General features: G+C 38.8%; 1 protein-coding gene across 1 annotated transcript in view; it reads left to right on the top strand.

Annotated features, from left to right (window-relative positions):
* SCAF4 (SR-related CTD associated factor 4) overlaps positions 1-13620 on the top strand; it is a 56217-nt gene that overhangs the window by 37076 nt on the left and 5521 nt on the right. The window contains exons 16-19 of the mRNA XM_065875907.1: positions 1502-1659; positions 3446-3611; positions 3701-3787; positions 3944-4135. Coding sequence (XP_065731979.1) covers positions 1502-1659; positions 3446-3611; positions 3701-3787; positions 3944-4135 — 603 coding nt within the window. The remainder of the gene's footprint in view (positions 1-1501; positions 1660-3445; positions 3612-3700; positions 3788-3943; positions 4136-13620) is intronic.

Raw genomic sequence — 13620 nt, 5'->3', positions numbered from 1 at the left:
GATCTGATTTTTGAGATTTTTCAAATACCCACTATGTGGGTGCCAGTCTCTCCATTATAATAAACTGAGGAAACAACAGTGAATAAGACAAATGTGGTCCTTGCCCTTATGCAACTTACATTTAGTGGGAGAGTTGCAGACACAAATAAATACTGATTATGGGCTTAATTATTAATTATAGTATTAAGTGGATCTTAGGGAGAATTTTTCACTGTAAAAACCTAACAGATCAAATGAGTCTCAAACTGAACATTGTTAGTAAAATCCACTGCTTCATAGTAATTTCTTAGAAAATGTTTAAATGTCCAGAGAAGCCATCAAAAGTAAACGTGTAAGACGAGGAGGTACAGTTATTTGTAGGCTGAATATTAAAAATGCCAGGTTGATAGTGGAATTGCATTGGGAAAAATGGCAGCTTGTAGGGGCATGACCTGAAGATTGATAGATAGCAGGATGAAAGGAGCACAGGGTGGCATGGCAAAGTACAGTAAATACTTAAAGCATTAAAGAACTTCAGTCAGGAGTGATGATTTGAAAAGCCAAAAGGCAATGAAACAATGCTGGACTTTCCCCGTACACCACCTCCTCCCTCCTTGGTGCGTAATGCCTTCGCTTAAGGATCGGACTAGGTTTCTGTTCAGGCAGACAGGTATTGAGGGTCTACTATGTGCCAGGCATTCTGGGAGACTCTGGTCCAGGGTAAAAAGAATCCTGCTCCTCCCTCCCAGGGTCTTTAATCCAAACAATTAACACTGTTGTGGTTAAGAACAGAGACTTTAGAGCCAAATATGCCTGGGTTGAATCCCATCTTTGCCACTACTAGGTATGTGACTTTGGGCAAATTGTCTTTTGTTTACGCCTCTTGAGAAATGGGAATAATAATAGTAGGACCTACTTATAGATGGTACTTATAGATGGTTATGAGAATTAAATAAATATATATATAGCTTAGAACTGTGCCTGGCACGTAAGTAAGCATTATTTTTGCATGTTTGCTATTGTTAATTTAAGTAATTAATGTTTATGAGATTAGCATAGGCATTTCTTTAATAATCAAAATGCTCTCTGTTTTGGGTTTTTTTTTTTTTTTTTAATTTATTTTTGGCTGCGTGGGTCTTCATTGCTGAGCGCGGGCTTTTCTCTAGTTGTGGCAAGTGGGGGCTCCTCTTTGTTGTGGTGCACGGGCTTCTCATTGTGGTGGCTTCTCTTGTTGCAGAGCACGGGCTCTAGGCACTCAGGCTTCAGTAGTTGTGGCTCACAGGCTCTAGAGCGCAGGCTCAGTAGTCGTGGTGCACAGGCTTAGTTGCTCCGTGGCACATGGGATCTTCCCGGACCAGGGCTCAAACCCACGTCCCCTGCATTGGCAGGTGGATTCCTAACCACTGCGCCACCAGGGAAGTCCTGCTTTCTGATTTTAATATCAACATTTAAAAAATCATTTCTGGGTTTAAAGTTATAAGCTGAAATGTAAGCTTTTGTTAAATTTCTTTAACTCTCATAGATTGGAAGGGAATTCCCAAAAAGCATGAAAATGAAGTTGCTCAAAATGGAGGGGCAGAAACCTCACACACAGAACCAGTATCACCCATACCTAAGCCTTTACCTGTGCCTGTCCCTCCTATTCCTGTTCCTGCACCTATAACAGTACCACCTCCACAGGTAAGACTATTTGGAGCATTGTTTAAACTTTTAGAAAGATACCTTTCTAAGTCTTACTATAGATGTATGTCTAGATTCATAGTCAAAGACATGAGTGCATATTAATTTTTTGTGTGTTGGTATGTCAGACCTATTATTTATAAATGCTTTTAAAAACCAGAATAAATTTCATATTGCCTTACATCTGTCGAGATTATTCAGTGTCTTACCTCATAACCTTTTTGACTTGAGATGTGATTTTCCTGTTACATATTAAGAGCTAAGTAAGTAATGTTTTGGTAAAAATTATAAATACTTGACCCATACTTGTATGTATGATCCACTAGATTTTTCTTTTCCTTCAATGCCTTCTTTCCTCAATTTCTCACATTAAAACTGAATCGGATAAATCTGAGCTGTCACAAAACTGGGTTGCCTAGCTTCTTCATTTTTCGTAGTGTTAGGAGAAAATTACATGCTTTGATACATACTTAGCTGTGATATTTTATAAATGGAGTCCCCAAATTGGCACTCTTTAGCTGACCTTTTGGATATGCCTTCCAGTGCAGGTTCTAAATAAGATTCAAAGAAAGTCAAAGAAACTTGACTAATCTCTTAAGATTGATTATACTTTTTTGTAACAATAGCTAACATATGTTGGGTATTTATTAAGTGCCAGGCACTAGCACTTAATATTTATTCACTCTTTAATCCCCATAATTATGTGAGGTTGGCACTTTTCCATTTTACAGATGAGTAAACTGAGGTAGGTCTAGGGAGTGTAATGTAAGTAGCTTGCTCAAGGTCACAAAATGACCTGAAAGGGGGGCCAGGCACTTGACCCTAAGGACCTGTGATCTTAGTCACTGTGCAGATTACCAGGTAGCTTTTTCTTTTTCTTTTTCTTTTTTTTTTTTTTGCGGTACGTGGGCCTCTCACTGTTGTGGCCCCTCTCCCGTTGAGGAGCACAGGCTCCGGACGCGCAGTCTCAGCGGCCATGGCTCACGGGCCCAGCCGCTCTGCGGCACGTGGGATCTTCCCGGACCGGGGCACGAACCCGTGTCCCCTGCATCGGCAGGCGGATTCTCAACCACTGCGCCACCAGGGAAGCCCCAGGAAGCTTTTTTAAAAGTGGTATTTCTTGGGACTTCCTTGGTGGCGCAGTGGTTGGGAGTCCGCCTGCCGATGCAGGGGACACGGGTTCGTGCCCCGGTCCGGGAAGATCCCACGTGCCGCAGAGCGGCTGGACCCGTGAGCCATGGCCGCTGAGCCTGCGCGTCCGGAGCCTGTGCTCCGCAGCGGGAGAGGCCACAACAGTGAGGCCCGCGTACTGCAAAAAAAAAAAAAAAAAAAAAAGTATTTCTCAAACTTATTGACCTAACCATGAAACATTTTTTATCATATTAATATTCTAGCAGAACACCAATACAGGTGCTGGTGAATTACAGTGTGAGTTTGCTGTCATAAAGTAGAGAGTAAATATGTGATTTCTCGGAATTCCTTGGTGGTCCAGTGGTTAAGACTCCATGCTTCCACTGCAGGGGGCACAGGTTTGATTCCCTGGTCGGGGAACTAAGATCCTGCATGCCGCGCGGTGCGGCCAAATAGAAAAAGGGAAAAATAAGTGGTTTCTATTGTTTAGGGGTAGGTGCAGATTACCACCTGTTATCTAATAAGTGTACTTACATAATAAGCACAATTTAGAGATTCCTTTTTTCTTTTTTCAACAAGGTATTTTCTTTGTCTCTACACACTGTGGGTGGGAGGGTGGCTAAATATGTGCCTTCATTTTCCGTTTTCTTTCTAGGTCCCACCACATCAGCCGGGACCTCCTGTAGTTGGTGCTCTCCAGCCACCCACTTTCACGCCTCCTTTGGGAATTCCCCCTCCAGGCTTTGGTCCTGGTGTTCCTCCTCCTCCACCTCCTCCACCATTTCTGCGCCCAGGATTCAACCCAATGCATTTACCACCAGGTATACGAAGTTATTTGAGAAGACATTGTTTTTTTAGAGCCTGAAATAAAGTGTCACAACTTCAGTTGACATTATTTTTCTTATTCTAGGTTTTCTTCCTCCTGGACCCCCACCTCCTATAACTCCACCAGTATCCATTCCTCCTCCTCACACTCCACCAATAAACATCCCAAACTGTAAGCATGTTTTTCCTTTGTGTTCACTTGTCCTCTTGGAATTGAGAGTAGGAGGGAGAATGGACCAGTAATAGGACCTATAGTATGGCAAAAGAATGTTGACCGGGAGATAATTATTTATTCAGCTTCACATGTTGATGTAATTATATTCCTTAGCTACTATCGCTGGTATAAATGAAGACACTACAAAAGACTTATCTATTGGAAATCCCATTCCAACAGTGGTGTCTGGGGCTAGAGGAAACGCCGAGTCTGGTGACAGTGTGAAAATGTATGGTTCTGCCGTGCCACCTGCTGCACCCACGAATCTGCCCACCCCTCCTGTAACCCAGCCTGTTTCACTTCTTGGTAAGTTAAGTTTTTTATCATTAGTTTTCTTTCCCCTGCCCAAGTTAGGCTTTTTATATAAACAATGCTACTTTTGGTGAAACGTTCTCTGAGGCTATTTTTCTTTGAGGAAGATCTTTCTCTTAAATATGTGTACTTTAGTCTTTACCAAGAATGTGCTCAAGAGACAGCCTCAAAAATGAAATTATGTTTGTTTGTCTGTCTTGAATAAAAGTTTGGATTTGCACATCTTAATTTGGTATAGCAAAGTGATTAAACTAATCTCTATAAAAAGGAGTTGGTACATAGTCCATGATTAACAAAACCCCAGACATCGCAGCTTTATAAGAGAGAGCATTTCTTTAACAATGTGGGTTTTTTCCCTGTCTGGATTAATTTTTATACATTTAAAATCCCTGGACTTTGGTAGCATTCTCTGTGGGCTAGCAAAGAAATTATCTTTGATACATTGCCAAAAAATGGCTTTGTTACCTGAGTGACAGTTACACAGCCTGAGGCAATGCTTTTTCCACTGACCCCTCATTTTTCTCCTGCAAGAGTTCATCTGTTGTATTCTTTACCCGCAACTCTACTTCTGTGATCCATGGAAGTGTGGTTTAGATTGTTTACATCTTTAGGAGGCCTTACCCTTGCTTGCTTGAATTATAAGTGAATATGTCATATACTTGTTATAGTGACCATCCTATAACAATTAATAAATTGTATTTGAAGTGGTATTGCCAAATATAATTAACACTTGATTCTCCTAATGGGTAGTTAATTCATCCTTAGTGTTAGAATATTCTAGTCCTGTGAGCCCATTGTATTTTTCAGAGGTATGTGTGTGCAAATGTTCACTTTCATAATCTTAGGTTTTTTAAGGAAAGAGCATATTGGTTACTTGTGGGATGTAGGACTGTGGGACATTGGTTTGTGATGTAGGACTTTTACTTTTCACCTACAGCTTTCAGTACTGTTGGAAATTTTCACTTCGTTGCATGTACTACATTTATAATAAAAATCAATTTGTTTTTAAATGGCATGCTGTCTTCTGCCCTCTCCAAGACTGAGTTTAGGCTGATAATAAACTTGATTTTTATTTCTTTTAGTACACAGACTGGGTAATGGTAAAAGAGGATTTAGGGTTAAAATTTGTCACAAGTAATGTAGCGTAGTCATCATAATGATGGAAAATGATTTGTTTAATGGGGAAGTTGCTTAAGAGGTCTGCGCCCTAATGGAAGTCATAGTAGAAGGAACAGTGAACTAGGAGCCAGGAAACCTTAATATCTTTGGATCTCAGTTTTGTTATGATTCTCCACCCCCCCATATTTGTAATAAGGTGGTTACACAAGAATCAAAGAATCTAAGTTGGGTAGAATTTTCTGATCAGCTTCTTTCCTCCACCCCACACGCATGCCCCTGATTGTGAATTCTCTTTGAAATGAAGTTTCCTACTCTGGTATCCATGGGTATTAGGCCACCTTAGACTGTTTACAGAATTTCATGCATTTGTGGTTTTTTTCTGGTCTTAGTAAATTCACTGAATGAATGAAAAGATTTCATCATCTCCAAGACTTTAATAACTGCTACTTTCGAAAAACCTTTAAGAACAAATAACCCAGGGAGTTCCCTGGTGGCTTAGTGGTTAGGATTCTGGGCTTTCACTGCTGTGGCCCGGGTTCATTCCCTGGTCGGGAAACTGAGATCCCACAAGCTACACGGTGCAGCTCCCCTCCCCCCCCAAAAAAGAATAAATTACCTGCCTTTTATTTAACATTTAGGTCTTGGAGACTCTGCCCTTTTATTTCTTACCACTACTGAAATGTATAATTTAAACTCTCAGCCAACATGTGAAACAAAATAAAACACAAATCAAAAGTTGGTGAGCATGAAAAATAAACTTAGTAAGCTGGTCACTGCTAGAAAAATAATTAAATTTCTTAGCATTTATCATTATCTAACATACCTATTTGGATGTCCATCTCCTCCCACCCCCAAGAGTGGAAGCTCCATGAGACAGGAACATTATTATGTAAGTGGATGGATGGTTGGTTTTCAGTGTAGGACTGTTTATACTTCACCTCTGATGATGATCTTTGTAATTTATAAAACAGAATTTAGAAATTGAAAAATTGAAGGCTGTTCCAGATCTGGAAAGGTTAAAATATGACATAACATAAAAACGAAAACTTTTGTTAAAATAGGCACTTTTAACTATACTGCAGTAGTTTAGTTGAATCATGAGAAAGAGAGCCTTCCATTTTCCTTCAATTAGAAATCTTGAAAAGAATATCCCATGAATTTGACCTTTTATAGAAATGAGACTTTTTAATGCATATGCAAATAAAGGATTTAACCAAAAGACTAGTCACAATTCCATCATTTTGATAAAGGAATATTGTAATCACATGCAATATTGTAGCACTAAAGGATCAGTAAATAGGTTGAATATTGTTGATGTTAACCAAGTAACAAAATACTAGAACTAAGATGCTTTCACGTTTTCTCTTGGTGCTCTAATGTTTTCTCTTATGATAATAAAAAGCAGTGTTATACTATACAGAAAACTTTAAGCCTAGAAGGTGATACTAAACTTGTTTCTTCAACTGTGAGAAAAGGAATGAAATGTCACATCGGGGTGTTGTGATCATTCAGTTGGGCTAACATATGTAAACAACTGACATGGGGCCTGCCACAGAGTAGGCACTCAGTGAATGGTGGGTGCTTATTACAGGTAAGGAATGTCATAGACGGTATTTAGCATACCTAGAGAAGAGTACTGGAAATTCTAAAATTATATTACTTACTTGTGATTTATTTTAAACTGTTATAATTGTCAGCAGAGGAAGCAGCCTTTTTAGGAAAGTATGTATCTTGGCATGGTTGCCTCAGATATTTCATGGTATATTAGACCAGGAGATAAGTTCACATGTATTAAAGTTCCATCAGTTGGCTTACTGAGAAAATGTGTGTTAGTCATAGTGGCATTTCATTTAAATAGCACAATATGGTATCTGTATTCTTCCTATTAATGATACTCAGATTGTTTTCTTACAATGGAAGCTAAATGTATCTTTGAGACTTAACTGAGTTCTTGGATCCTAATTTCTGAAATGTGGCAATTATATTTTTAAAGTAGAGGGGCCAAAAAAAGATTTCAACAAACAGATCTTCCAAAATTCTGTTGTAGGCCCTGGTTATGAAGGACGTGGTGGGGTGCTTTAAGGATGGTTTGGTGTAAAGAATTTTCTGAATGATCAGACTTAAGTGTGGATGTTAGTTTGGGAGTGATGACTGCCTGTTTCTTGAATTGGGCTGAAGTAGCCCTCGCAGCCAGATTTGTAGGTAACTACCTCCATCTTTTGGAGATTTTGATTATTTTAGTAACTGATAATCTGAAAACATAAAACTATTCAGTGCACAATAATAACTCATTATCACTTGATTTTAAAGGAATCTGTTCTTAGTACCTCACACTTCAAAATAGCTAGAGCAGTGGTCATTTCATAAAAGCTAAAGGAAACAGTTTACAGTTGTTGACCATTTAGGAGAGAAGGCATATTAAAGGTGATAGCAATTCATCAGTACATTCTCTTTACTGTATAAGTGTATGTGTTTACTTTTCCAAACTTTTGTATAACATGTATCTCTAATACAATGTACAGCATATTTTTATTTAAAATTTCATTGTAAATGTGAAATTTGGGTTACTTTGGTGTTCCAAACAATAAAAAAATACACAAAAAAATGTTTGTTTGTGTTACATATCTCTATTGTGTTACCAGCATATCCATAATACCTTTTCAAGGAAAAATTAAGCTAAATCGGATTCATTCCTATTGTGGAAAATTAAAGTCTCTTCTCTTGCCAGTTGCATTTACTCATTAATTATTATTATACAGAGATTCTCTACAGTTTTGTCACACTGCTATAGATGATGGTAAAATTTATAAATAAGAATTGGGTATGTGTAAGATTGCTTCTTATTGATAATATTTGTTACCAGATATTTAAAGCAAAAGTCACAGATTGGTAGCCTCCAGGCTGACTCGCTAGGCAGTAGTATGATGTATACTTCGTGCTTGATTCTCACACATCCTTGCCTGGCCTCGACAGGCATATGATGTTCCAAACTTTGGACACTTCAAGAATTATGTAGACAGAATTGGTTTGTGAATTAAACAGGCGTGTTTGCTTTTATGCAATAACTATCTGTGATCCTTAAGACTGCCTTGAAGATGAATAATTTTACTATCAAGTTCTGTAATTCCATTTGACTCTTGAACAACGCGGTGATCAGGGGCGCCAACTCCCATGCAGTAAAAACTCCACACATAACTTTATAGTTGGCCCTCCATATCCGAGGTCCCACATCTGCAGATTCAACCAACTACGGATCGTGTAGTACATAATTACTGGGAAAAAAAAAAAATCTGTGTATAAGTGGGTCCGTACAGTTCAAACCTGTGTTATTCAAGGGTCAACTGTACTTTAAAATTGATATTTGACTTGTGATTTCACTTAGCTTTAGATTTTTCTGCCTAGAATTTTGATACTTTTATAATTAGTAATTTTTAACACTATAAATTAGAACATTAGAGCACCAGTCTACTAGTGTGAATAACATTCAAAGGAAACCTGAAGAAAATTCTCAAGTTTTTTTAATGGTAACACCTAATTTTTAAACACTTGTTGCATTTTAATATTCTTCCTTATTGTAGACTTTGTTATAATATTGGTTATGTTAAATTATAACCCAGAGGGGTCTACCAGATGTTTGTTTATCCTTTAAAAGTGTTCTTTGAAAGCTTTAAAATATTTGAATTGGTACTCTAAATATTGCATTATATTACTCCACTATGTTTCTTTTCCCAAATACTCATCACAGTGCCATCAACTTTGTATATAACATTGTTCAATGAATGTTTTAATAGTGATCGATCCACAGCAGATATTTACCTTGGGTATGAATTTATGCATGAATACACACTATATTTTCTCAGAAGGCGAAGCTCTTCAAACAAAACATGGAGAAGGTCTTGCACGAAAACTTGAAAGCTGCTTATATTGTCTCCATCTCTCTCTGCACTTCCTAGGCTGCAGGACTCCAGCCTAAAGAGTCTCTTCTAAGTTTAAATCTCTCTGACGTCTCTTTGGGCCTGAGGAAGGTGGGAGGGGCAGAAACTCTGGGCTCTAGATTGATTTTGGTAGACAAAGATAATGCTGTGAAGAATTTCAGGTAAGATTTTTTCCAGCTAACATTGAAAATAAAATTTCCTATGGATGATCTCATTCAGTGATGGATTACCAGTATATCCCAAGCTTCTTGACTCTTAATAGTACAACTCTTTAACTCTTAAGTCACAGCTGTTATACTTTGCCAGTTACAATAAAATAGCAATTCATATACAAACAAATTCTTAAAAAACGACTATAAATGAGCCATAGGGAAATTGACCAAACCTTATTGTATGTTATTTTGCAAAAAATCCAAGGAGACATTTTAAAGAGATAGTAGTCTCTGATTCTTTATTTGAAATTATGGTTTTCATGTATTAGATTGTATCAAAACATAATGTGCCCCATGCTAAAAATAGATACACATCTTAGTCTGCCTGCACTGTATGTTATTGAAAACTCAATTTTCTTTTAGCAATCTTTTGCTACCATTCTAAGAACGATTTTTTTTTTTGGTATAGTAATGTATAATGCAGTCTAAAATGTGCTCGCTCTCATTCTTTGAAAACTAGCTCCGCATTTTTCCATTCTCCCCTTCTCCCATCACAGTGCCTCCTGTAAGAATCACCTGGGAGTCTTTTCAAAATAATTAGGGCCTAAATGTTAACTGGTGAATCTAGGCTAAGGAAATACATGTATGGGTTGTACTGTTATTTCAATTTTCTGAAGGTTTGTAGTTAAAAAAAAAAACACTTTTAATGATTAAATATATATATATGCCTTGGGGCTCTCAGGGCGTTGGTGGGAGATAAGAGTGGCTCGTAAATCTTTCCTTGTATGAACAAATTTTGAGTTAGGTCCATGCACAATGCCACAGTGACATTCATTCGTTTGGAATCAAGAAAAGGTGGAACTGCGACTAGGAGCGGAAAAGGCGGTTGTGAAAGGACATTGCAGCTTTTCTCAAAATTTCAGATATTCATAGGTTTACAATGGAAAGAGACTCACCGCCCTGGGGGAGAGACCTGGACCTTGTAGCCACTGCTTTTCCCCCCCGAGAGGTATCTTGTTGATGAGTTTAGTCATCCCGTATGCCACCACCATTTATTCATTCATACGTTCAACATGTATTTACTCGAGTACCTACTGTGTGCCAGGCACCCTTCTGGGTACTAGAGATCCCTGAATGACAAGACAGGGCCTTTCTTCCTGGAGCTTACGTTCTAGTGGGAACTTAGATAGTAAGTAAACTAATAATTTCCCATGAAGCTATTCCTGTGAAGAGAGTAAAGCAGAGAACGGGATTGGAGGAATGTCGTTTGAGATGTACTCTTTTATATAGGATGGCCAAGGAAGGCTTCTAAGGAGGTAATACAGAGAAATAATAGAGGAAAGAGCCATAGAGACACAGGGAAAACATCTCATTTAGAGGAGAACAGAAGGGGAGCTTGGACTGAGAACAGACTTGGCTTGTTGGAGGGACTACAGCGGGCTGCGAGGGTTGAGCAGTGCAGTCATCCGGAAGAGCGGCAGGTGATGAGTTCAGAACTGGTTGTCGGGGCCAGAGTACAACAAGAAGTATAGGTCTTAAACACTTTAAACCTGGTTTCCATTTTTCAAAGGATTATGGATGGCTGTTCTATAGAAAGCAAACTACAGGCGTTGGTAAGAGTGGAAAGACGAGACTGGTTTGGATGCCGCTGGAGTAGATGAGATTAGAGTGCTAACAGCTTGCACTAGGATGGCACAGCAGAAGTAACAAGCATTTGGATTCTGAACTTATTTTGAAGATACAGCCTTCAGAATGGCCTTATTATATATATGTGAGAGAAAGGAGTCAAGAACGACCATGTTTTTGACCTGAGCAATTTAGTTGAGTGTAATTGCCATTCCTCAGATGGGCAGATCTCAAAGAGGAGTGGGTTTAGGATGAGGATGTCAAGTTAAATGTTGGATGTTTTAACTTTGACATTCAGGTGCAGATAACAACTAAACAACTGGTAAATAAAGTCTAAAGATGTAAATTCTGGTGTAGTCAGCAAATATAAACAATATTTACAGCCACCAGAGTATGTGAGATTACCTAGGGAGGGAATGTAGTGAGAGGGATGAGCCCAGGAAAACGTCAGCATTTAGCAGTCGAAGATATGATACGGAGAACTAAGACATGATGGGAACTCTTCTAAGGAGTTTGTGTATATATCAGTCATTTAAGCCTTACAGTTCTTTGAAGTCAACACAGTTATCCCCAGTTTGTAGATGGGGAATCAGAGGCATAAAGAGATGAAGTGACCTGCCCAAGGTCACAGCTCCATGTGGCAGCACCTAGAATTCAAGGTACACTTATTCCAGCACCTGTGCTTTTTAACCACTGTCCTCTTCTGTTCCATCCAGCAAAGGATACTGAGAAGGTGCAGCTAGAGGGCTAGGAAGCAAAAGTAGAGGAAGGTATTCCGGAAGCCCAGTAAAGAAAGTTCCTAGGAAGGAGGGAGAGATCAACTATCAGATGCCATTTTTGGGTCAAAGAAGAGTGCTGAGACTTGCTAACGGGATTTATCAAAATGAAGGCTTCTGGATGACCTTGAGAAATGTGGTTTTATTGGAGTGATGGGTTCAAAAGTATATATAGATAGGGTCAGGAGAGAATGAGAGATACAAGAAATGGATACAATGATTTTGGACATCTCTCTGAGGAGATGTGCTATATAGGGTAACAGTGAAGCGGCGGTGAGCTGAAGGGAGATAGAAGGTGAGGCCAGTTCTTTCGTGTTTATTTCTAAAAGACAACTCTAGCATGTTCATTATTGGAAAACCCAGTAGAGGGGAAATTTTTGTTGCAAGAAAGAAGAGATATTTTCTAGGTTGATATTATGTAGGTGAGGGTATGGATTCAGAGTTTGAACGTGGGGCACAGATGTTGACAGATGGAAGGAGTAATACAGATACAGGTGCAGGTAAATCGGTAGATTTGGTGGTAGGTAGGTGGATTAAAAAAGCCTTTCTAAATGTCTTTTTTTTAAAACAAATATACCAACTAGGATAAATAAAATGTATTTCCATTTAACAATACTTGATAATGAAAAGAAATGAAGTACTTATACATGCTACAACGTGGATGGGCCTTGAAAATATACGCTAAGTGAAAGAAGCCAGTCACAAAGGGTCACGTATTGTATGATTCCACATTTATGAAATGTCCAGAATAGGCAAGTCCATAGAGACAGAAAATAAAATGTATGGTTGCCTGGGGGTTGGGATGGAGTTGGGGGGAAACAGGAAATGATGGTTAATGGATACAGGGTTTCTTTTGAGATGATGAAAATGTTCTAAAATTTATTTCGATGGTTGCCCAACTCTGAATATATTTAAAAAAACATTGAATTACACCCTTTATGTGGGTGAATTGTAGGCTATGTGAATTTTACCTCCCAGAAGCTATATAAAACCAGCTAAGAATAGACGGGATTAAGGAGAAACAGGAACATGTGAAATAGATATCTAGAAACATAAGAATGTGAATTGACTAGGGAAATTAGAATTGCTGGCCAGGATTAAGGGAGCATTTGTGGTTGTAGTTATAAATAAAATGAGACCAGTCAGCATGTCGGAGGTGGTGCCCAGCCATATTCAGGTGCAGGTTAGGTAGAAGAGTTGCATTTAAAACCAGTGTTGAGGTTTTTCCAGGCAACATGGTAAGGGAGAACCGTGGACTCCAAGACAGGTAAGGAGGAAAGTAAAGATGTGAAGGGCATTGGGGACTTGATCCTAGTGGGATTGAAGGTTGTTTTGGGAAAGAGGGTCAGAGAGTGGGGTACTTGAAAATGAGAATTCAGAAGTGATAAAGTTACTTGTAATGAAAGGTCCAGGACTTCGTAGAGGCGTTGGCTGTGGTAGAATGGAAGACAAGATGATGGGCGGAGAAGAGGTAGAAGAGCCGCCCTTTCTACTGATTTCCCTTTTCAGATGTTGTCTCTGCCCTTCCTTTTTTTGTGTGTGAAAGATCCAACTTAAATTTACATCCTCCATGAAAGGGTTCAACTAACATTCTCCTGACATTTCAAGGTCCACACTGGTCTCCAGTCATGATATCAGCCTTCCCCTCCTTCACCACCCCTTTAATCTTTTAACATACCTGTTCTTTATTTCCCATAATTACCAACGTCTTCGCTATAGAAAGCACTGGCACCTCCCCTTTAATCTTGATTTTTACTTTTTGTGAAAGTGGGTTTTTTTGATTCATCATAGGAAATAGCCTTGGTTATTTAAACTTCAGTGTATTTCTTAGACTTCTTGAATTTAAATAGAGACATTTGGGGCTGTCACTT

The sequence above is a fragment of the Phocoena phocoena genome, chromosome 4, assembly GCF_963924675.1.
Source record: "Phocoena phocoena chromosome 4, mPhoPho1.1, whole genome shotgun sequence".
In the NCBI taxonomy this organism is placed as follows: Eukaryota; Metazoa; Chordata; class Mammalia; order Artiodactyla; family Phocoenidae; genus Phocoena; species Phocoena phocoena.
This window is presented reverse-complemented; position numbering and strand designations above follow the sequence as displayed.